The sequence below is a fragment of the Schistocerca piceifrons genome, chromosome 1 (assembly GCF_021461385.2).
Source record: "Schistocerca piceifrons isolate TAMUIC-IGC-003096 chromosome 1, iqSchPice1.1, whole genome shotgun sequence".
Classification (NCBI taxonomy): domain Eukaryota; kingdom Metazoa; phylum Arthropoda; class Insecta; order Orthoptera; family Acrididae; genus Schistocerca; species Schistocerca piceifrons.
Window position 1 is genome coordinate 1,032,354,499 of NC_060138.1, and position 25,938 is coordinate 1,032,380,436.

The following is a 25,938-nucleotide window of genomic DNA, read 5'->3' on the forward strand; positions in this document are numbered from 1 at the left end:
AATGCCTGCCCAAACGTTCACAGAAAATCTGTGTTGATGACGTGATTGCACAATTGCGTGCAGATTCTCGTCAGCCCACACACGTTGATTGTGAAAATTTTCAGTTTGATTGCATTGGAATGAAGCCTCATCCTTAAAGAGAACATTTGCACTGAAATGAGGATTGACACATTGTTGGATGAACCATTCGCAGGAGTGTACCCGTGGAGGCCCATCAGCTGCTGATAGTGCCTGCACATGCTGTACATGGTACGGAAACAACTGGTTCTCCTGTAGCACTCTGCATACAGTGATGTGGTCAATGTTACCTTGTACAGCAGCAACTTCTCTGATGCTGACATTAGGGTTATTGTCAACTGCACGAAGAATTGCCTCGTGCATTGCAGGTGTCCTCGTCTTTCTAGGTCTTCCCCAGTCGCGAGTCATAGGCTGGAAAGTTCTGTGCTCCCTAAGACGCCGATCAATTGCTTCGAATGTCTTCCTGTCGGGACACCTTCGTTCTGGAAATCTGTCTTGATACAAACCTACCGTGCCACAGCTATTGCCCCGTGCTAATCCATACATCAAATGGGCATCTGCCAACTCCGCATTTGTAAACATTGCACTGACTGCAAAACCACGTTCGTGATGAAAACTAACCTGTTGATGCTACGTACTGATGTGCTTGATGCTAGTACTGTAGAGCAATGAGTCGCATGTCAACACAACACCAAAGTCAACATTACCTTCCTTCAATTGGGCCAACTGGCGGAGAATCGAGGAAGTACAGTACATACTGACGAAACTAAAATGAGCTCTAACATGGAAATTAAGCGTTTCCAGACACATGTCCACATAACATCTTTTCTTTATTTGTGTGTGAGGAATGTTTCCTGAAAGTTTGGCCGTACTTTTTTGTAACACCCTGTATATATTGTGAATAGCAAAGGTCCTATGACATTCACCTGCAGCACACCTGACATCACTCTTGCTTCAGAAGACTTCTCTCCATTGAGAATAACATGCTACATTCTGTTATCTAGGAACTCTTCAATCCAATCACACAATTGGTCCGATAGTCCATATGCTCTTACTTTGTTCATTAAACGACTGTGGGGAACTGTATCAAACGCCTTGCGCAAGTCAAGAAACATGGCATCTACCTGGGAACCCATGTCTATAGCCCTCTGAGTCTCATGGATGAATAGTGTGAGCTGGGTTTCACACAATGGTCTTTTTCCAAACCCATGCTGATTCCTGCAGAGTAGATTTCTAGTCTCCAGAAAAGTCATTATACTCGAACATAAGATGTGTTCCAAAATTCTACAACTGATTGACATTAGAGATATAGGTCTATAATTCTGCACATCTGTTCGACTTTCCTTCTTGAAAAAGGGGATGACCTGTGCCCTTTTCCAATCTTTTGGAATGCTACACTCTTCTGGAGACCTTCGGTACACCGCTGCAAGAAGGGGGGCAAGTTCCTTCGCGTACTCTGTGTAAAATTGAAGTGGTATCCCATCAGGTCCAGCGGCCTTTCCTCTTTTGAGCGATTTTAATTGTTTTTCTAACCCTCTGTCATCTATTTCAATATCTACCATTCTGTCATCTGTGCGACAATCTAGAGAAGGAACTACAGTGCAGTCTTCCTCTGTGAAACAGCTTTGGAAAAAAACAATTAGTATTTCAGCCTTAGTCTGTCATCCTCTGTTTCAGTACCATTTTGGTCACAGAATCATACTTAAAAATGGTCTCATATCTATTTTGTCATCAGTAATTATTAGTTTGCACAATAATTACAACAAAATAAATTTATAAACATATATTGAGCACAGTGAAAAATGAAATGTGTTAAAGATCCATTTCTTTTTATATGCAATTCTGACAAAGCCAGTTTGTTGTGGTGACTGTTAAATATCTTTCATTGATTTAGTTCACAAATTGCAAAACCTTCTGAAACTTTCGTGCTAATTAAGGCCACAGAAGCATGGTCGTTTCTGAATGTAGGTCTACTTCTGACCAAAAAGTGATTCTGCTTTCATAATGAAATATTTTCATAAAACTTTTGCTCTGCTGTTTCACTCCCTTGGGGGGCTAAATTTCCAAAAATGCTGAAATGCATTTTTTTTTTTTTTTTTTTTTTTTATCAAGAAACCAAATACCAATTTCCCCATTGCTAGATTCAAAATTACCTTACTTCAAAAAACCTGTCATCTCCTATTTCAACCCTTAGGGGATTAAACTGTGCTTCAGTACTTCAGTATAAGATCAACACCCTCTCCAAATTTCAAGTTTCCATCCTTTGCAGTTTGGGCTGGGTGATGATGAGTCAATAAGTCAGTACATTTCCTTTTATGCGTAAGGATAGATAATTTATGCTTTGGTTTTCTGATGTAATGGACATCCACAAAGATCTCTTCACTGCAGGTCTAAGGTAAAAGAAACGTGTATAATCTCAACTCATCTGTTACCATTCAATCAGAATATGCTAAGTTAAACACTCTAAAGTTCAAAGTAATTTTAAGATTGATCATGGCCTCACATAACATTTATTGGCTACAGCCATTTGTTGTGCTCTAATTCTTTGTGGAATAGGTGTCATTAGTTTCAAAACTATATTGCATTAGTTTCATAACTATATTGTTATTAGGTAAACAATATGGGTTACTGTGTAATGAAATGAGTTCCTATGTAACATATTCAAATAATCTGACGATGACTTTGTAGCAAGTTGGAACCAGTAATGGTAACATTTGACAACTTAATTGTTGAAATAAGCTCAGACTTAATCCAGAGTATCTGTTGCAGATGCCATCAGAAGGGATCCATAATTTTTGTACAGAATATTTTACTAGGTTTAAAAATGTCATACTAAGTGTAAGATTCTGACTTGTTAGACAAGTGTACTGCTATTGCCCATCAAGCAGTCATGATCATATTGGATAATGATTTGTGGTCTCTGTCTTGGAACTTATAGTCTGAGTATATTGCTTCCAGCAAACATATCTGTTTGCCCTTATAAGTGATAAAAATGATGCCCCACTTATTACACTAGCACCTATGGCTGAAAAATTCTCTTTACTAACATGTTAAATTTAACAAGAAGTGGAGAATACACTTTCTTTGCCAAAAATAAAGTACACAGTGAAGTCATAATGTTCAACAAATCACTGAAGATTAGCATTTGAGCAATTAATAATTAAACTCACATTACCCAACACTGGCACATTATCTGAAATGTGCCTGGATGTAAAATAACATGGCTAGGACCCATAATTTATCAATTTATCAGTTTGTCAGAACTTGGTTGCTTTCACTTGCAAACAGAACACATATATTGCTCATTCATTTATTATCAATGAAAGTCCTACATCTGCATCTATACTCTGCATCTGTACCACTGTACCACTCAGAGCTTCTTCCAGTTCCTGTTGTGTACACGGTGTGGAAAGAATGAGTATTTAAATGCCTCTGTGAATGCTTTAGTTGGTCTACTCTTGTGTTTGCAGTCCTTATGAGAGCAATACATTGAAAATGGTAGTATGTTCCTAGATTTCTTACTTAGTTCTGGTTATTGAAACTTTGAAAGTAGGCTTTCATGGGATGTTTCCCACCTGTCTTCAAGTGTCATACAACAAATAAATAGGAAAGCTGTTATTCATGCAAGTTTTTCCCATTGATGGCTCGATCAGTGGGTGTTTTCCACAAATAGAAAATTAATTACAAAGCAAATGTACTCTTTGACATTTCTCTCAGAAAAAGTAGAAAAACATGTCAGTGTTAGGATTTAAGATTATTTCACTTTAATAAACTAATTCTCTGTGCAGCTCTGTACATGACTTTCTGCTTAGTAATGAGAATTTATACCGATAACTAGAAACATTTGACATTAAATAAACTTGTATCACATGGACTTACATTCAGGAAAAAAGAAGTGTAGCTCTTTCTCAGCCATTTCTTCAGAGTCACTTCCATGAAGTGCATTTCTTATTTCATCATCTGGATCTCCAAATTTTGCTCGAAGTGTTTTAGGGTACTCCACTCTGGCAACTTTAACACACTTTGGACCCATAAGAAGCTTCCAGTCTTCTATAGCATTTGTTTTTGTTAAGCAAAGAGCAATGACTGGGCCACTGGACATGTGTGCTACTAGTAGTGGGAAGTACAGATTCCCATAATGTTGAAAATACAGTTCACTCACCTGCTCTGGAGTGAGATGCACTTTCCTTTCCTACAGAAAACAAATATGGTTTTATTAGATGTTGTATCTTATAATTATTATATTACTACTTAATCAAGGAGATGAAGCAAGATGAGTACATTTCAGTGAATGTGATGGCAATTGAAGGATTTCAGATTTCAATACTTATTTCTCAAATGAATAAAATTAGTTTCTGGAGAATATAATTATGGCTAGTAATTAATTTAGCCACAGCTGTTTGCCACATTTTTTTGGGCTTTGAGAAACTACAACAATCAAAAATCTTGAGCTTGTAGGTATCACTTCTCTTTAGTACATTGCATTCTGAAATGCTTAATATTTTCATTGATTTAGCAAAAGGAAAGTCTATATCATGGAGACTGAAGAGATGAGGTACAGCCACAAATGTGAATATCATGTTTGACAGCATACTGACATGGTTTATACTCAAGAATCAAGAATTTTTTAAAATGAATCTTTGAAATGATTTTAATCATCTATAGCACAGCAAATAGCATCAGTGAAATAAACTCTGTAATCAATAAGTTGGAACTATCATTAGTAATTTAGAGCTGCTGAAGTATAACTGCAACAAAAAGTATTCAATGAAGCAAGCTCAGCAATCAGTAGTGTTTGAGCTCTTGGCAATAATCAGATGGCTACATCAAACTCACCACATTCACCACAAAGAGTATTTAGTATTGCACACACTACTTTTTATTCATAGCTCTACATTAATGGCTACAAAAAGGGAAATGAAATCTAGTAGCCTTACCAATCTTTAATTCTCTGATTGGTGTCACCCATTCCCAAAAAAGATGTATGGTAAATGCTCCTTGAATGGTGGCAATGAATGCTGACTGACTTCTCAATAGAGAACTGAATGCATGTTTGCACCATCCACTCTTTCAAACTTCTGCTGATGAAAGATTTGAACTGCTTATGAGGAAAATTTTGAAAACTAAGACAAAAGTCATTACCTGTGGTGATTTCAACACTGAAATGATCAACTAGGATGATCATGTTACAAGGACATTTTTTTAACATACTAAGACCTCTAAATTTACATTATACAAACTACAGGCCCATACAGAATAATGCCTGCTTGCATACATTATGGTTAATTTTTCTAGAGATATGTATGATGCCAGACTTGTTAGTGGAGCACTAGTAGACTATGATCCCTTAATTTTAACATTCTGCTGTGATCAGTTGTCTAAGTCAGACTCATCAGCCAGCATCAAGTCTAATGCTACATAGATAAGAGGCCAGAAAGACGAATATATTAATCTATTTGTTGACAGATCAGCTGATGTTATCAGGGACTTATGTACAACACACAACCTGGGAAGAGCACTGGGGAAGAAGCGTCTGATTATTTTCATCAAAAAACTCACTGAAATATGGTACTATTGTTAACCATTAACCAAAATTAATCCTAAGCATAAACAGAAAAAGAAACAGCTCAAATGGTATACAGATGAGCTGGCTCATATATGCTCAGACTGTACAAGAGCCTGAGCTGGATGACACCTGATATAGAGCTTTTTCTATGATGTAAAAAGAACTACAAAGACAAACTGACCCCGGCCAAAAAACTTGCATATGGACATGCTCCCAATGAATGTAAAGCAGAATGGGAGATAATTAATGAAGAAAAGTCTCAAAACTATGCACAAGATGTAGTAGCACTGGACTCTGAAGAAGTAAACAATTACTTTATAATCTCTGTGAAGAAGCTGAAAGACAAAATTAAACAAAACGACATTTGTGCTTTAGATCTTCTTGGTGCTGAGCCACCTAAGGGATATGACTTCCAATAGAGTGTTCTCACCCTCAAGACTATTATAAAAGCTGTGTGAAGATCCTCAAACCCCAGAAGAATGGACTGTTATTGGTTGTCCAACTATGTGACTAAAAAAATAATACATCTCATTTGTCAACCTCTCTATATCATCTTCAATATTTGTTTAGAATCTAGAGTTTTTCCTGATGCACTCGAACTTGCTAAACTGATAGAAATCTTTAAAAAGACAGATAAGCATCGCCCCAAAACTACTGACCAATTTCTGTTTTCCCAATTTTCTCCAAAGTTTTTGGGATCTAATGTACAACTAGCTAAATAGCTATTTGGGAGGCATTATCTTCTCTCCAACATACGGTTTGGATTCCAACATGACAAAAATACTACTGCTACAGTCACTGAAGTTGTTAACCAGGTGTTAATTGCATTTGAACATGAAGATCTAGTATCATTATACTTTGTGATCTCTGCAAAGCCTTTGGCTGTATACTGTTTAACACCATACTTGCAAAATTGACATATTACGGCATACACAGCCCGTCTTTAGATCTAATCGATTTATATCTAAGCAACAGAAAGCAGTCTGTATCAGTCAAAAACAGATGCTCTTCTTTCAAGGAAGTTTGAATTGGAGTGCCACTGTTCATCACTGCACTTAACTCTCTGCCTAACTATGCAGCATGTAGAAGCAGATTCCATAATGTGTTATGCAGATGACACAACACTGCTCAGTACCCACCATGACATGACAAAACTGGATATGGCAACACAGGAAAAATTAGAACTAGCAATGAATTGGTTTTCTTCCAATGAAGTCCTATACAGTTCTGATGAAACACAACAACTAATTATGAGTCTGTGGAAAGTAAATCAGTAAAGCTGTTAGGCTTTCACATTGACTGGAAATTAAACTGGGAACAATGTATTAGCTATGTCTGCAAGAGAATTGCAAGAGTAAGCTATCTCATGTGGAAACTGATGGATGTAGTCACTGGTGAGTCTCTGAGGGTTGCATATTTTGGCCTATTTCAATCACACATATCCTACGGCAGAGTGCTATTGGGACATTCCAGCTATGTTAGTGAAATTCTGAAAATTAAAAAAAAAAAGTCACCAGAATAATAAGCAGAGCTACACCTAAGAAACACTGTCATCCTCTCTTTATCATGCTCCAAATATTAACTTGTTAATTTATGCATATACACAACATTGCTTCATGTCAAAAGCAACATAAATGAGTCCATTGCCAGAGAGATGATACAGCCTCACAGTTCCAGAGGCAAACTGAATCTTGATATACTGAGACACAGACTCACAAAGACTACAGACTCACACAAAACAACAAACTTAATACTTTTTAATGAACTTCCACTACCTGCTTGGACATTGCTCTATAATATTTTCAAAGTTAAGGTGTAAAATTGGTTATTCTAACACCCATTCAACAAGAGTAAAAGATATGGATCAAAAATTGTAAAAACTTCACTGTAAAAATTATTCTTAATTGTATATTTAATGTTCAAACCTATTCTGCCGTAAGTGGTGAATGGTGATTAAACTGGTTTATTGGCTGTTGGCTTTTGTCTCTTAACTTTGGCTGATGTTTATATAATGATTTTTCTAATATTTCACCACTATGAGTTGTTAGGATTGTCAAAGCTTCTCCCTCCACAATGAAGAACAAGAATTCTGTTGGCATTTATTTATTTATTTTTATTTATTGTATTTTTTTTTTGCATGGAGACACCAACGGGTGTCTTTTGCAAACGTCATAGCATTTTTTTACAAGTTTAGTACAATAATTTATTTTAGTTTAATATTAACATTCACTTAAAGAGTATAAACACTTGTCAATCAAGAAATGTTTCAGTTTCACTTTGAATAAGTTCCCTTTGTGGCACCTTATAGAGCTCGGTAATCTGTTGTACCATATTTGACCACTAATGCATGGACTATGGTCTGTTGATTTTAATTTTGTTCTTTGTCTGTAATAGCAGTCTTTATTTCTTGTATTATAGGCATGCATATAAGAGCACTTTGTTTCTTTGTTTTGATGTGTCACAAAAAATATAATTAATTTGTAAAGATACAGTGAGTAGACTGTGAGGTATTTATGATGAACAAAGATTTTCCTGCATGAATCTCTATACCCTAATCCATGGATAATTCTGATTGCTCTTTTCTGTAGGGTTAATATTCTGTTCATATGTATGTCGGCAGCACAACCCCATATCTCTATCCCATAATTAATCTGTGCAAAAATGATTCCATAATAAATTGTTTTTAATCTCTGATGTGGAACTTCTTTTGATAACTGGCTGATAAGATGTAATGAACTGCTGATTTTATTGCATAAAAATTTGATATGGTTTACCCATCTTAGATTTTCATCTAGGTGAATACCTAGAAATCTGCAGCCTTCTGAGTCCACTACTTCAATTCCACCTATGTTACTGATAGAGGTTTGGTGTGAGTTTGTAAGTTTAAATGGCAATAACTGAGATTTACTGATATTAACTTTCAAACCTTGATCTTGGAAATAAGTAGTTATTTGCTGTAGTCCCTCAGTTGCTACCAACGTTAACTCATCATTTTGTTTACCAAGAAATAACAGTGAGGTATCGTCTACTTAGGTTACCAACTGGGAGTTGAAAGGTTGCTCTATATCATTTATGTACACTAGGAAAAGGAAAGGGCCCAAAATTGAGCCCTGGGGTACACCTTGTGTGACTGTCTCATATTTGGACTGGAAATTAATGATCTGATTATTGATTTTGTATGTCAGCTTTGTACACTGCATGCGGTTAAATAAATATGTAGCCAGCAATTGCATGGATGCAGCATTTACATTGTATGACTCAAGTTTACTTAAAAGTAACTCATGGTTTACCGAGTCAAAGGCTTTAGTAAGGTCTAGAAATATGCCAGCTGTTTGCATTCCTTGATCAAGGGCACCATATGTTTTGTGAAGAAATTCTGTAATTGCTGTGATAGTACTATGATCTTTTTGGAATCCGTGTTGTGTCTCTGTTAGGAACTTATTTTTCAAGAAATAGTCACTAAATTGTGTCAGCAGCGCAACTTCAACACGAGGAAAGTTAACAGGAGCAGGTCCAAAGGTCATGACCCTCTTTCTTGGATCCAAACCTCTTAATTTTACTGCTAAAACTGGGTAGCACTGCTACTGGGTCCTAGAAACTGTGTGGCCCCTAACAATTTTATCAACTGAAGACATAAAGTCTGAAAATGAGTCCGAGATCATATTATCGGCACTTTATTTTACAGATCCATCTTTATCACACAAACTTCTACACTTCACTATTACTGGTTTTGGTTACTGCCATCTTCAGATCATAAAATATTCTGATGTAGTATGAATGTCAAACTAAACATGTAGGTAAACAGTAAGTTCACTTACTATGTACCTACATGTTGAATTTGACATTGACACTATATCAGAATATTTTATGATCTGAAGATGGCAGTAGCCAAAACCAGTAATACTGAAGTGTAAAAGTTTTAGTGATCAAGACAGACCTGTAAAATAAAGCCCCTGACAATGTTACATGGATAAACCACATCTCATATGTTTCCAGTATACTACCAGTGAATTGTAGCCAACCATTTGCTTTACCTACAACTGAGCCTATGTGATCCTTCCACATCATATCTCTACACACTGTTACTCCTAAATGTGTACATGGCTTGACAAGTGGGTTAGAGAATTTAAAAAGAGAAACTGAACTACACGGTTGATGTTAGGTACACTGTAATGGGAATTAGTGAAGTGCAGTGGCAAAAAGAACAGGAATTCAGGTCTAGTAATTACAGAGTTCTCAAAATAAGGGAATACAGGTGTGCTACTATGCTCAGTATAGAGAATGCATAATCATAGCAAAGACAGATAAAGAGCCAACATTTACCACACTCAGAAAAGGAAGATAAGGGAAAATAATCAGATAACATGGAGTACGGGAAAGGAATTGTAGAGGACAGGGGTGAGTGGTATCTACAGTGGATGCTGGAGCTGGGCTGTGAACAGTCAGGATAGCCTGTAGTTCATCACCCCAGGCATGGTTGCAGTGGTGTGGTAACAGATGTCAGGTGGTAGTCTGATGTTCTATCATGAAAACAGTGTTTTCAAGCAATCTCTTCGCTCCATAACAAAGTACAACAAGGATGATTGTTCTGGGAGGCTGCCATGGCTCTCCAAGGTGCATTCTGGTTTCAACCTGCAAAAATTTCAGCAGTGGCCTATTGTTACAGACAGTGTGTGGTGTCTCACTCAAGCAAAGACAGTGGACACAGAAACGAGACACATCAGGACGGCAGCTGTAGCGCTCTCAGGCTGGACTGGGCAGCACCTGTGGGCTCATTCACACTGCACAGTGCACAGGGCCAGGTGGGAAGAAGGAATAAAACTTCAGCTACCAGCATGTACAGTGGCAGCTTACAGCGGTGACTTGTATCTGCACAGGTGATGGCAAACAATGACCGTGTTTGCTCACTCAAACTGAGATGACTGTGCAGCTAGATGGTCCAGGCTTGAGCCACCAACACAGTCGACCACCAATTGTCAGAAGCTGGCCAGCAGGTGGCCAGCCATTTAGAAGGTGCCAAGTCAGCAGCATCCAGATTTATAGCACAGGCAGCAAGCCTACAGTCAGTGAAGATATAGTCTAGTTGTGGCAGCTTGTAGACTGATCTCAACTCTTAGACCATTGTGGACCTCTCCTCGTAGCTAGCAGCTGGCAATAACTGATAATGCCTATCTTAATTTGGACGAATGTATGGAAGTGTGATCTGCACCAATTTTTGAAATGGTAATGTTTCTGGTCTCTAATGTGAGATACTGGCATGCCCATTGAGCAACTGTGATATCATCGCTCCAGTTTTCCTGTCTTCTCAACAATTTCACAGTCATGTTGGTGCAGTAGTGGTGTGACAGCCTCTCTTTTCAGAAGCCCTGGATGGTGACTTTTGCAATGTCATTTTACTGAATACATCTTCTTGCACAAGAACACCTACTGCCAAAATTTCTTGTGCCATCCTTTGTATGACGTATGGTTATTGAGACAGTCACAGGAGCTAGCCATTATGTCATACAGGATTGTGGCACAACACACCTCCCCTTTTTGGGATGTCCAGTCCAGTGCACCATAGATCTCTGTATCTCTGGGAAATCTTGACGTCATATCTCGAGGTTTGAGATATGTGTACAATACATTTTTATTCTCTTAATCCTAGTCCAGCCTGAACCACAATATTCATTGGCTGCTTAGTGAATTATTTACTATTTTCTAATAGTAACCCAGGATGTAGGGAACTGATGCCCTGGGTGCTCAAGTGGATGGTCAGTTTTCTGTCTGAAATAGCATAGAGTTGGAGCCATAATGGTACCAGTAATTGAGACACTCATCATAATGACTTAGTGGCATCAATCGTCACGATACTGCTGTATGTGCTGGAGCATCTGTTCCACGGAAAAATATCCTTTTTGCATCGATACAGCCCCACTGAACTTCCCTCATTTTTCACACATATCCATTAGTATACTGAATCATATTCTAACTAATACAATCAACAGCTATAATAATACTCCAGATCTCCTCCTTCTTGTTAACAAATTCCCTTAACAAATCATCTACCAACAGAAAAAAGGTCCTACTTAACTGATTTCTCATGCTTGGCATTTCTTTTTGTCTATCCAGTGGCTTCTTAACTCTCTGTTTTAGTACATCTCTCGGAACCTTGTCTCTGCTATAAAAGTTCACCATAACTTTTCCCAGGAATTTCATCCCTAAAACTATGCTGACACATAAATCACTTACGATACTACAAGTAGCCACTAAGACAGTCCCACTTACTTCCCTTACTTTATTGCTAACTACAGGCTAACTCCTACTTACAATGCTATGTTTCTTTGTGACTCGCCATTCTACATCACGTGAACTAAGTCTTCATGGGTTGGTTTGCAGTTTAATTGGTTCATCTTTCACAGGGGAGACCTTTGCAGTAGTATGTCATTGGCAACAGCTTCCCTCATCTGGAACAGTGCCTCAATTGAGCTCCAACAAGCACTGACAAAGATCAGTTTCCACATGACACTTCCTCTTAACCCCAGTAAACATTACATTGCAAGTATAATCAGCTTTATGGACATTCCAATCCTCAGGAGCATGCTACTGAAAGGATTTAGCCTTGTTGGCCTGAAGACTTGTATTAAAAGCATTTTTCCTCTTCCTTCTCTTGCCCCCTCCCCCATTTGCAGGAAGTGCCACCACAACAGGTGGCAAGAATCTGATGCACTATTTATGACTAAATGTGCCTAATCCACCCTATTATCCACAACACAGTAATGTAACTAATATCATCAATAGCTTCCTGTGCATCCTTCACAGCAGCTACAAAAATTACCATCTCCTACTGCACTCTGCACAACACAGAAATAATTGGTGCATCTCGAATTACACCTGACCCCAGCTCTCCAGCAAGTACGCAACACCCATTAACCCTTAATGAGTAGATACCACTGAACCTAAATCAGTATCATCCATCTTGCTACTCACATACTCATTCATTTCAATACAGCACACATATACTTCATCTGGCACTACAGCTGATTCAGACTCTGAATTTCCGCAAGATATTCGAGCTGCTAATCCCACATCACTTTCCTTAACTTCCACAATCATACTACCTTATACACCAGTTAAACTCTTAATATTAATTTATTTCTCTAACTATTCAATCTTGCACAAATCTTCCTGTTATTCAAGAGGATATTCCTCTTTGAAAATAAAAAAAAATTATTTATGTTCTCTGGCATGTCTGCTTTATTGTAGTGTCCTTCCTAAGTTCATCAGAAGCTCTGTTATCAAGTTACATGGCAATTTGTGAAAAAGTGTCTTCAAAAACCATCAACAGTGGGGGAAAAAAATAGAAAACAGTCAACATTGCAGAAAATGTGGAAGCACATAATTTCAACGATGACCCAACAGGCATTATGAAAATTTTGAACACGCTTGAGCCTGAGATCAGAGCAGCCTGATACAGTTTTTGCACAAAAGTGGATGAAAAGCATATCAAGCAAGCAGAACAGCAGATGACAAGAGACTAACAAAGAGAACGGCACAACTACTAGAAGATGAAGGAGGACCTCCTTTTGGTTCTGGAAGGATTGCCTTATGGACCAGGGATCACTTACTGGAAATATGTTTAACTTAACTACAAAAAAATGTAACCCAAAACTTTAAATGTGTTTTCTCAAAACAGTATTTTTCAAATTGGCAGGAAATATAACTCGAGAATGGTACATACAATTTTGATCAGAATTTGATGCTAGCATTCCAAATTGAATTCTATATCAGTGTAAGGAGCCATTCTGTGATACCTCGTATAGTCTATTTTTGGTGAACACTTTTGTCTCAGTGTTTTGGGCAAATAAAATGATATTTGAACATGTCACCATTTTGTTAGAACTTAATATTTTTCAATTATCCTAGATATGGTGATAGGAAATGTATTGAAAATGACTTATAGGAAATAATTTTGTTGCAGGTCCAAGAGGAGGGTTTCAGGAGTTCCTGCCAATGATCAATGTTCTGGGTGCAAGAAGTCCTTCCACCTGATGTAGTGATTACAGGAACTGTCCAATATGGACACAAAAATGATTTCTTAATGGCAAAAATGTAAAGAATTAATCTATGTTATCAGATTTAGCATTAATTTTTATTTTACTTGAAAAAATCATGAAAAGGCCCTACTTCTCATGTGCTCAAAGAAGGTACTTTTTTTTTAAATCCATCTTTTATTCTACATGTTTGAAAGTTTTAAGTGTTTAGATACATGCTTTAGGAACAGTATTTTCATTTCTCCAGTTGATTGGTACTTAAGGTAAGTAAATAAATTAGTGAAATCAAAGTGAAGTAGAAATTAGAAAATAAATGAAAAACTTAGTTTAGTTTAGAAGAATTACACACTGGGAAACAGCGGGCAGAGCAGCAGAAACAATGACCGTGAATTCAGCAAGTTCAGAAGAAGCCGTCGTCCTCCCCACATAAGCGGACGCTGTCGATTCAGCCGTCAGGGCATCGCCCGACCGGTTCACGTGTTTCTCAGTTTTCACATGTGAGCAAAGGCCCTCGCCTACATTCCAAGAGCCAATGACTGACGTTAAGAAGATTCTTCGAGAAGCTTTTCAACGTGACAGAAGAGGCAATGACCGTGAAGTCGTTCACCTCCAGTAAACTGAAGTGAATAAATACGCGAGACGCAGTGGGCCCGAGAAGACGAAGAAAGAAGAGATGAGTAGCAGTAGTTTTCAGTCAGTTTCAGTCCTGAAGACCGTCATGCAAGAAGAGACTACATCATACACAGACACACCAAGTCCGCTGCTGTAATGGAATAGCAAGCAGCAGCCTCAGTGCCAAAAGACAGAAGTTAAAAGGTATTTGAAGTCTGATTGTTACGTACCCGGGTGACTCGTGAGGACGGGAAGGAGACGGCGTCACATCAGCAGTCACCTGTGAGCTGACATGAAGATCTGACAGCCGAAGACTGGCAAGCGGGAGTCTGTTGTTCGAGTCCGGGACACCCCCGCCGCGCCGCTCCGCTGACCGATGCGCAACACTAACACATAGAGCCGCTTAGAGAAGAGAATCACTGGGACGCCACATCCAAGGTATCACCATCTGATGCACGACTTCGCTCGCAATAATTAAACGGGCCACCTCGCGCTGCGCGTCTCCAGTCAACTGGGCGAGGCAAGACGGTGACACAAGATACACTCTGCCGCGCGTAATCAGACGCCGCCGCTGCCGCAGCAGAAGGCTTCGCAAATGACACAGCTGCCGCTCTCCGAGCCAGAACATTGAGTAAGGAAACAGTTGTACAAATCTTCAATAAAAGTTATCTTATGGAAAAATGCTGTTTCATTCTACCTCATACCCGAGCCAAGGAAGAACCCACCTTGCCCACATGTTGTTAAGAGAGAAAAATTAATTTATTTAGTATTTTCGCCGTGACATAATGCTTTAGGATTAAATGCCCATTGCAGTAATGCTCATCCTGACAATTGACTAGTAACAAAAGAGAAAACCCAGTTACATTTAGTGACAGAAGTGTTACATTTAGAGTGTCAGAACTGTTACACTCCACATAATTTCCATCCCTCTCAACTACCTTACGCCATCTTGGAACCAACACCTGTATACTCACACAGTAAAATTCTGGACCAACCTGTTGGAGCCACTGTTTGGCAGCATGCACAAGGGAGTCATCACCTTCAAACCTTGTTCCACGAAGAGAGTCTTTCAGTTTCCCAAAGAGATGATAGTCACATGGAGGTAGGTCAGGACTGTAAGGCGGGTGTTTCAGTGTTGTCCATCCGAGTTTTGTGATCGTGTCCATGGTTTTTTGACTGACATGTGGCCGTGCATTGTTGTGCAACAGCAAAACATCCTGCTTTTGCCGATGTGGTCGAACACGGCTCAGTCGAGCTTGAAGTTTCTTCAGTGTTGTCACATATGCATCAGAATATATGGTGGTTCCACTTGGCATGATGTCTACAAGCAAGAGTCCTTTGGAATCGAAAAACATCATAGCTATAACTTTTCCAGCAGAAGGTGTGGTTTTGATTTTTTTTACTTGGGTGAATTTGCATGATGCCACTCCATTGATTGCCTCTTCGTCTCTGGTGAAAAATGATGGAGCCATGTTTCATCACCTGTCACAATTTTTCCAAGAAATTCATCTCTACCATTCTCGTAGTGTTCCAAAAGTTCGCTGCATACTGTTTTTCTTGTTTCTTTGTGAGCCACTGTCAACATCCTGGGAACCTACCTGGCACAAACCTTTTTTGACGCCAACGCTTTCAGTATTCTGCAAACACTTCTTTCCCCTATCACAACGTAGCGTGACAATTCGTTCACTGTGATGCGTCTGTCAGCAGTCACCAATTCTCTCTGCACATTGTCTGGAGTGTGTGCAGTACGAGGCCTGCTGCTGCGAGGACAATCCTCAATATTGCCATGCCCGCTTTTATCACGTAACCTGCTTGTCCACCGGCTAACTGTACTGTGATCGACAGCAGCATCTCCATACACCTTTTTCAACCTCTTGTGAATGTTTCCCACTGTCTCGTTTTCACAGCACAGGAATTCTATGACAGCACGTTGCTTCTGATGAACGTCAAGTGTAGCAGCCATCTTGAAGACATGCTGTGACGGCGCCACACACGGGAACAGGTTGAACTAAGTTTGAAAACAAGCGGGAAGGATGTCTCTACACACTGTAAAGCTTTCAGACATGCAGAATGAGAACTGTATATTTACAAAAATAGTGTGCATTTCTTTTGGAATGACCCTTGTACATATCCTTAGGTCAGCAGCTGCAACGATTTTCTTCTAAACTGAATGTGTATTTGTGCCATATCCCGGTGGAAATTATGTGGGTCCTTCTTTTTCGGTGAAGCAATTGTGACTGGTGTTTCCAGAATGAGATTTTCACTCTGCAGGGGAGTGTGCGCTGAAATGAAACTTCCTGGCAAGTTAAAACTGTGTGCCGGACCGAGACTCGAACTCGAGACCTTTGCCTTCCCCGGGCAAGTGCTTTGTAACCGGTGTTCCTATCTTCATGCGCTATAAATATGGCTCTTTCTTCAATTGGAAGAAGCTGATCCACGTAACTTTCTTTGGCAGTGAGGTGGTGCACGCACGCCCCACTGGCATAACACAGCATGCGATTTGTTAAATAACGTCGTGTCCGACCACTGGATTGGCCGGAAGGGGCCGCATTTGTTTTGTATGGCCTCCAAATTCACAAACGCTCTGATGCCATCCAATTTTGATCTTTGAGGGTTCATAAATGCGTCTCCATTACCAGCTGACCTACCCGACTTTAGAAACAGCATTGTAGCAACAATTACTCCAGACAAACTGACCGACATTTGGGAAGATCTCGCTATCGACCTGATGTATGACGAATAGTGCTCACATTGAACACTTGTAATAAAAACTGTTGGAGTTGCTCTTTCATTTGACGTGTAATTTATATTTGTAAGTTGAATGTAATAAATGCTACAAAGCCTTAAAACCTGTACATTCATTTCGAAACACCCTAAATTAGGAACTATTGTTTCTTTGAAGCCGTCCGCACGCGGAGAAACTGAAAAGGATGTAATGGGCAGGCGCTCTACATTGGACAACTGGTTGTCGACCAGCTGGCAACGCAGCTCGCACACGGGGCAACTCAGAAACTGCAGTTGCCTTGTGCGAGTGTGGAGAAGAGGAAGTATTGTTTGTCAAATCTGGACATCTTTCGGTTACACCCGGCATGTCGAGCACAGAATCAAGATCAGAGGAACATGTGGTTCTGTGTTATTATTACACACGAATAAGAAAACAAAGAAAATTCTGGATTCATCCGTACATCCAAAGAAGTACAAACTGCAGGCAGTACGTAGCAGCCAAGGAGCTTTAATAGACAAATTCGAAATTCATTTTTTTTTTACAGAACGACTAAACGGTGGTACGCTGATTTGGTGAAGAGGATTTCTTCCAAAATAATACATCGTTACTTTTATTTTGAAAACCGAAATATCTTGAACTTTATATACGCGGAAAAGCTCGTTAAATCACTCGTATGTGAATGCCACTGAACCTATATGCAACGGATTGTGGGTTTTCACTGTTCGTTCCCACTCTGACAATGTAATTTTACAGAATGACGAAGGCTGCTAGTCACGTGAAGAATAATGTCAGTATGAGTTACAATTTTTCGTACATTTGCTTCCGATGACGTACTGGACGACGCAACTCAGACCACTTAGCACCTCTGAGTCGTCGGCAACTGGTTAGCTACGACTGCAAGCAATTTACTCTGCAGTCGCGCCTTCTGCGGAACCGTATCTAACTACACAGGAAGTGATTCGCCGCCGACCTGTTACCAACTACATCGGCAACGACATGCGGAGGGCCTAACTGCAAATGAGAAGAAAATTCAAACGGAACAACCTTCCTATTTCACCTGTTCCCTTTCTTTATCTTCTGGAATAGAAAACTCGAACAATCTCAAAAAAAATGGCTCTGAGCACTATGGGACCTAACTTCTGTGGTCATCAGTCCCCTAGAACTTAGAACTACTTAAACCTAACTAACCTAAGGACATCACACACATCCATGCCCGAGGCAGGATTCGAACCTGCGACCGTAGCAGTCGCGCGGTTTCGGACTGAGCGCCTTAACCACGAGACCACCGCGGCCGGCGAACAATCTCAGCGCAGTGTAGCTACATCAAACAAAATGGTTTGTTTGTGCGCGCTACGTTGAGATGGTGTTCCTCATTTTCAGTTTTTAGATAAGAGAAAATAAACTTCTTTAACAAAATCGCTAATAAATAATCTTTATTCTCAACAATCGGTTTCAGTAGCCACTGTTACCATCTTCACGTCTGGAAAACATTTATACAGTGTAACTATGTACAAGGAAGTGTAATATTCACTATCAGGTACAATAAATCAGAAATACTACAGACCACGACAGACAGGTTATTGCCTATTTCTTAAAATAGCAGTAAGAGTACTCTTTCTCACGAATTGCCAGGTACATCACACTGATGCGTCGGCAAGTCAAAACTAAAACAACTAGATATACAGTTATTTAACACATACATCTGACTTATGCCACTCACAACAGAGCACATTAATGCGGCCAAGTCGCTGCTAGACTGACAGGCGTGATCCAGAAAAGGATAGACGTTGATAAATGGATTGACAGGTATCGCTAGTGTAACACATATATTCTTTCTTGAAATAATTTGTTTGACTACATTACAATTTTCTAGGCAAAACGTGGACGAAAATATATCTAAACGCATGTTTACAAAATTATTGGCAATAATTAATTAAGGTAGGCTCTAAGAAACTATTCTTACTGCGTTATTTACATGACGTACCTATGTAAAAGATGAATGCATATTTGGTACAGTTACCACAAACTGATATGCAACAGATTACTTACACTGGGTTCCATAGTTTACAAAAACCACATAAACATATAGAAAGCCATTAAAATATTTAAAATTTTACAAATTTTAAAAAAGCAGTTAAAGATAAGACATATCTTTATTTTTCTACATAATTTCCAAATACATTGAGACATGTCATGCCGCTTTATAAGCTTCAAAAAGCCTTACAGGAAAAAATCAGGGCGTTGCATACGGAAGAAGCATTGAATGGCTTGTTTGACGTCAGCATTGCTGCCAAAGCACCTTCCGCCGAGAGTCTTCTTCAAAGCAGGAAACAGATGGAAGTCACTTGGTGCGAGATCCGGTCTGTAAGGCAGGTGGTGTAGGCGCTCCCAACCAAGAGTTGCAATATGGTTTTGCGCTGCCGTCGCCATGTGTGGTCTCGCATTGTCATCCAACAGCAGAACGGCAGATCTGAGGCCAGGCCGCTTTTTCGGAATTACCTCTTTCACTTTCGACAGAGTGGCACAGTACCGTGAAGCATTGATGGTTGCATCCTCCAGGAAGTCCAGCAGTAAAACTCCTTTGGCGTCCCAGAAAACGGTGAGTAGCACTTTACCTGCACACGGAATGCTTTTGAACTTCTTTTGGACTAGTGATGAAGGATGTTTCCACTCCATAGATACAACCTTCGATTCAGGCCTGTAATGGTGGACCCACGTTTCATCCTCCATCACAATCTGAAACAGAAGGTCATTGCCAGATTCATGGTAACGCACGAGCTGTTCCGGGCTGAATGCCATGCGTTGTTCCATGTGTGGCGGGGTCAGATGGCGTGGTACCCATCGTGCTGACACCATCCCGTATCGAAGAATCTCGTGGATGACCTAGTGAGCCCGCTCAAGTCCGATTCCAAGTTCTGCCGCTACTCCATCGATGGTGATACGCCGGTTCGCTTTAATCATGTCATCCATCTTTCTGACATTTGCATTTGTAGTGGCCGTGCGCGTCCGTCCAGGTCTCGATATGTCCTGCACTTGCTGACGTCCATCACTGAGTTGCTGGCACCATCTCCACACCATTTGCCTTGACATCTCACCTCATCCATACACCTCTGTAAGGTGGCAACAGCCTTGCACCTTACATGAGTCCGTTTAACGTGACACTTTAGGTTTTGCTGGAGTAATACTCTAAATTACGGTTTAGGAAATCTATGTGGAAACGCATCGGCACGCGAGAATTCCGCGATTTTGTAATTATAAGATTTTGCGGAAAGGCAGTACGCGAGACAGAGCTCGGCTACATCCCCGCCTAGCCACCGAAGGCTACAGCCTGACGGTATGAATGGTGAACTGGGGGATTTCTGTAATCCATTTAGAGAGGCCCCAGCGGCCGCCAACCTCTGAGGTACGCGCGGTTGCAGGTGTTCAAGTGTTTACCAAAACAGAGCAGTAGACAGCTGGACGGGCTTTCCTGTGTGTGCTCTCGCCTATGTCCCACTAATTTTATGCCTTCGAGTAACTCAAGTGGGGCAGGCCTGGAGTTCCTAATAACAAACTTTCAATGCAAGAATCTGTGTTCGCTATGACGGGGAATCTTTCCGGGAAAATCTCGAGTGGTCTCTTGGGAGAAAACTTCCAGTAAACGTGTTATTGCCCACAGCTGTGGTTCTTCCCAGCCGGTGAGGGCGGAGTTTACTTGTGAAATTTTGTAGAAATAAAAGAATTGTGGAAAAGAGTTCTATTCCCAGGCCGTACATTGGTCGGCACTGGCAAACTGGGTATTTTGAGAGCTTCTATTGATGTGATTCGCTCGGTAAAAGTTGAGGTGAGAAAACAAAGGTGAAGAGCGATCTTGCTGGACTCTCAGTAGAGGTCTTCTGTTCTGGGCTCTCGTACTGAGAGGACGTTAGCCAAGTCGTCTGCCCTCTTGGTCTTTCGTTCTGAGAGGACGTTAGCCGCGCCAGCTCATTGCTGACAGAAACATTGTCGCAATTAGAGATGTTTACGGACAGCAGTCTGTTGTTCAAATACTTTAGGATTGTACTTTCCGAGTTGCCACACGCCGACCGCCGGGCCGCGCCGTCGCCGTCGGAGACCGCCGCTACAACAGGAATATTACGGTGAGACCGCTCCCGCTTCGGTCTGTGTTAGGAGTAACGTTAAATAGCTGGATCACGTGCAATTGCTGTTTGACGGTACTTTGGAGTGTAATGGTTCTTCGTATATATGTTATAAGAGATCGCCTTTGGGTTGATTTTAACACAGTTACTGCCAATGCCAGATAGATGGATTATTTGTAAATTGTTCATTGTGTTTTATTCAGCATTGATATGAAGGTTATAATAAAATTATTGTGATTCAGTAGAACCTTTACTTGTTGATCCTGAATTCACCCTTTTGCTTTATTTTATTTTTGTGTATGTGTTTGATGTCATTGAACACCCTAAGTGTTCGTGATCGTTCATGTCTGGAAGTAAAAATAGGTGTGATTTATCGTCAACACTACAACCGCAGATTAATTAGGGGTGACAGGGGCACATTTAAATCTAGCGTTATCCATTTTTACGTACAGTTTCACTCGCAATTTCTCTGTAAGTTGTTTGTCAGGGGCGAACACACGCAAAAATAGGACAAGCAACGGGTGGGGTGTTACATATGGCTGACTCATGCCTAGGATTAGTAATTTTGGGATCTGCCTGGGATGCAGTTAGGAGAAACCTCAGTTTTGTTTTTCATTGTGATCCAACTTGTCTGATCATTTTGATAGTAGAATCACGGATAAAAGTAAGTAGCGTAAGTTGTGTGTTTTTTGTTGTTGTTGTGTTTTTGCTTCTATGAAGCAAGTGCGTTATTCTTTTGTTGTTTCGTTGTGTGTGATAATGTTACTTGTACTCAGCAAATGCTGAACAGTAAGTGCACAACCGTTTGTGTGTCAATCCTATTAGCAAGTATAAGTTGGTGACATTTCTGTTCACTGCTCACACCCAGTTTCGCATTTTGTTTTGTGATTGGTATTTTGTTCCTTCTTATTGTTGAGGCAAAAAAATATACGTTGTTGTTGAGTGTACGACTAACATTAAATTGCACATTGAAAAGGAACTAAAAATGTTGTAATTTAATCTCAAAGATACAAGAAGAAAATTTGTTCGACTGTCATACCAGAGGAATACTCTAAAAAACTTTTTTATCATTGAGAGACAAAGGACTAATTTCGAGATTCTTTTATTACTTCTAGTATTAACTACCTTTTTGTTCCGATGTGCTGGCGTAAAGACGTACTGTATAGTTTCATGTCTATGTGTGTGTTAAATGAAGGGGTTAAATGATGAAAAATGTGTTTTATAATTTCTGTCAAGATCAAGCCTAAATCCCATACCAATGGAGTACAAATTATTCTGTTAATTCGAGAAGGTGAATTTCAGATGGAGGCGACGATCTTTACGACGGCGCTGCTCGACAATAGAGGCACGTGATTGTGCTCACTACTTTCCTTGGGTGGCCGCTAAGATTAATTTCGACGTGTTTTTGCCGAGACATTCAGAACCTGCAATCTTCCTTTTCGTATAAAAATAGGAGTCCGATTGAAAAAGAAATATTCCTAAATTTAAATAATTGCAATTCTTTTACCCAGACCACGGGGAATGACAGAAAGTACGTGCCTCTACCCTGATTGTACGTTCGCAATCTCCGAGTATGTTACGACGTAATTATTTTACACAAAAAATTTAAGATAGATATTTCTCATCAGATCGCAACCACTCGTACGCGAATGTACGTACCCACTGAATGTGTCTAGTCAGTCGTGCGCATTGTTCTAAAGCTTTTCTGTTAATATTCTGTGGACTGCATCTCCGCAATTAATTTTTGTTTATGCCGCAAATCGCACTTCACGCGAAGTATTTATTACGCAAGTTTCAGGCTCCATTTAATGTCAGAAAATTCCGAAGTACGGCTGACTAAGCAAACCGCTACAATAATTTCATATCTCTACAACTACAATAACAAAAAAACGATAGCAAAAACAAAAACAATAACAGAGAGAGAGGGTACGTTACAACATGTTGACGAGAGCGAAAGGCAGGGCCACAGCAGAGCAGATTCTCGTCTGTAATAGTGATAAAATGGATGACAGTCGCGAGGGTACTGCAAGCGAAAGTGACGAGCGTGAATTGCAGATGCCGGATGGTGATGATAAGAATAGGTTCAGCCCAGTGGGTAGTAAGATTTACGAGACGACAGCGACGCTGAGGAACCGAGGTACGTGGAGGCTGATGTTGTAATCCATAATTAAGGAGGATACAGCCCACGGAGTCATGGTGCCGCTGAAACGTATCATTTCCGACCCCAGTCGAGAGGTTCAGTCCGGAGCGACCCTACTAGTGCACGGAAACATTACGTTTCTAGACACAGAAAAGTTAAGAGGAACATGGGAAACGGTGTTCAGTGTAGGACACAGGAGACAGAAATTCAGAATGGACCAGGCCTAGAGAACATTATAGAAATTTTGAAAGGAATGCAGACAGAAATAAAAAGGACAACACCGCGCTTCACGCCGATCTCAGTAAAAAATATCCAACGTCGAAAAGGCGAGGGAGAAAAGATGGGTGAAATGAAAAAGGAGGTAAAGAACCTAGGTGCAAAATTAAAAAAGGAGGTAGCTATAATCAACATCCTGTACCGGCAACACTTACACAGTTATGGACGGCTATAGAGACAGCATGGCTCTGGACTTCCACTGACTTGTTGACTCCATGCCACGTCGAGTTGCTACACTAAGCCGGGCTGCAAATCGTCTCCAAGCAGGTAACCATTTCCAGCTAACAATATGTTCCAGTGGATCAGAGGACTCAGTCCATTCCATGTAAACACAGTCCACATCATTATGGAGCCCCCACCACTTTATACAGTGCCTTGTTGTCAATTTCGATCCATGGGTTCGTGGCTCTGCGCCACACTCGAATCATACCGCCAGCTATTACCAACTGAAATTGTGACACATCTGACTAGGTCACAGTTTTCCAGTCGTCTAGGGTACAGCCGATATGGCTCTGGCTCTGAGCACTGTGGGACTTAACGTCTGAGGTCATCAGTCCCCTAGAACTTAGAACTACTTAAACCTAACGAACCTAAGCTGTAGGAGCTCCAGCTGCTTTATTTAAAACCGGAAACGTCTACTTGTTGTTGCATATTGCCGATTTTTTACTGCAAGAAAGTGTAGCTCCTGAGGTAAAAGATAGAATTTAAAACTATAGTTTGTATTCAAGACTAGAAACGAGTATTTAAGGCAAATCGTGCAAATAATTTTGCATCTTGAAATAACATAGGGAAGTTTTCTTCAGTGACTTTACGCAATTATATAAATACTTTCATATACTTTCATTACAAGGACATGTAGAAGAGGAAAGCATGAGAATCCCTATGCGGTCTCAGCTCTAAAACTCGTAAAGCTCGTATAGCTGCAGAGTGCTTAACAGCAGTGTTCCGATGCAGACCTGGCCATCAGTATGTGACGTCACAAGTGTGCACGCAGGCCTGTCGTCTAGGTGGTGTTGAATTACGTCGCTGAGCAGCGCAGAATAGCGCACCATGGAGCAGAGTGTTCCTAAGCGCGCAGTAATGTTCCAGTGCGTACATGCGCGTCAGTGAAATGGAAAAGGAGATATGTTGTTCAAACTGAGCGGTGCAACGAATGAACTATTTCTTTTGATGTATCGACACCGCATGGAACTTGGTCGTTGTTGCACAGAGAAGCTCTGGTTTCCAGCCTGACCACATCCGCAGAAATCGATTGCGACATATTTGGAAATGAACAGTCAAATATTCATATAAGGCGAAAATATAAATGCTGTGCCCTTGGATTCCTGCCTAACAACACCCTCCGAAATCGCAACATATCGGGAAATGAACAGCTAAATATTTGTGAGCAGCAAGAATTGTCATTACTGGTCGTCGTTTAACTTGGAGCGTTTTAATCTTTCGTGTTTCTATCAGACAAAAGATAAGAAAAAGGAAATTTAAACATACCCATGTACTAAGTGCAAAGCCTAGATAAAATGTGAAGGGATGTTCTTATTACAAAACGGTCGAAAAAGACAGGCTAATACCAGCCACTTTCGCACTGTGGAATTTTCGACCAGAGCCTCCCTCACCACTGTGGCTTCCTTTGACGGTCCCCCTTTTTGTAGAGAGGCCTGAAAATGGCATATTTTAACCTGCCTGGGAAAATACCTTGAGTTAGTGATGCATTATATGTATATGTGACTCAGAACATCAGCTGTAATTGCTCCACATTGTTTTAATATCTCATTAGAGATGTCATCTACTCCAACAGAACATTTATTTTTCGAAGATTTAATAATTTTACTTATTTCACAAGAGGTTGTTAGGTGAAACTTAATCTGACTAAAATTTTTCAAAACTGGCTCTTCCATGTACTGCTTGGTTTTTTCTTTTTAACTATTCTCACCAATATTTTCTCCTACACTTAAGAAATATCTGTTAAGTACATTAACTACTTGTTTACTGTTGGTTAGGATGGTCTCATTCTCTTTAATAGCAATACTACCTACCCCAGTGGTTACTTTTCCTGTCTCCCTTCTAACAACATTCCATACTGATCTGATTTTATTGCCGGAGTTGTTAATTTCTTCTCTAACATACATATTTCTTGATTTCTTTACAACTTTTCTCAATGTGTTACAATTATTTTTCTTAGTATAAAAGTACGTCTGGATCTTTACTAGTTCTTGCTGTCTCATACAGTTTTCTTTTTCTTTCTGAAGACACTTTAATACCTTTAGTGATCCAAGGTTTCTTTGAAAAGTATGTGGTGTTACATTTAGTAATTTTCTTCGGGAAACAATGTTCAAAAAGGGATATAAATATCTCAAGAAATATGTTGCATTTATCATTAGCATTTGGCTCATTATATAATCTCCCCAATTAAAATTTCTTTAACTTTCTCTGAAGTGCTTTGTAGATATCGA

The 25,938-nt window shown here is 40.0% G+C and overlaps 1 protein-coding gene across 1 annotated transcript in view; it reads right to left on the reverse strand.

Annotated features, from left to right (window-relative positions):
• LOC124777372 (nucleoside diphosphate kinase homolog 5-like) overlaps positions 1 to 25,938 on the reverse strand; it is a 47,478-nt gene that overhangs the window by 12,219 nt on the left and 9,321 nt on the right. Inside the window, exon 2 of the mRNA XM_047252759.1 lies at positions 3,898 to 4,210. Coding sequence (XP_047108715.1) covers positions 3,898 to 4,210 — 313 coding nt within the window. The remainder of the gene's footprint in view (positions 1 to 3,897; positions 4,211 to 25,938) is intronic.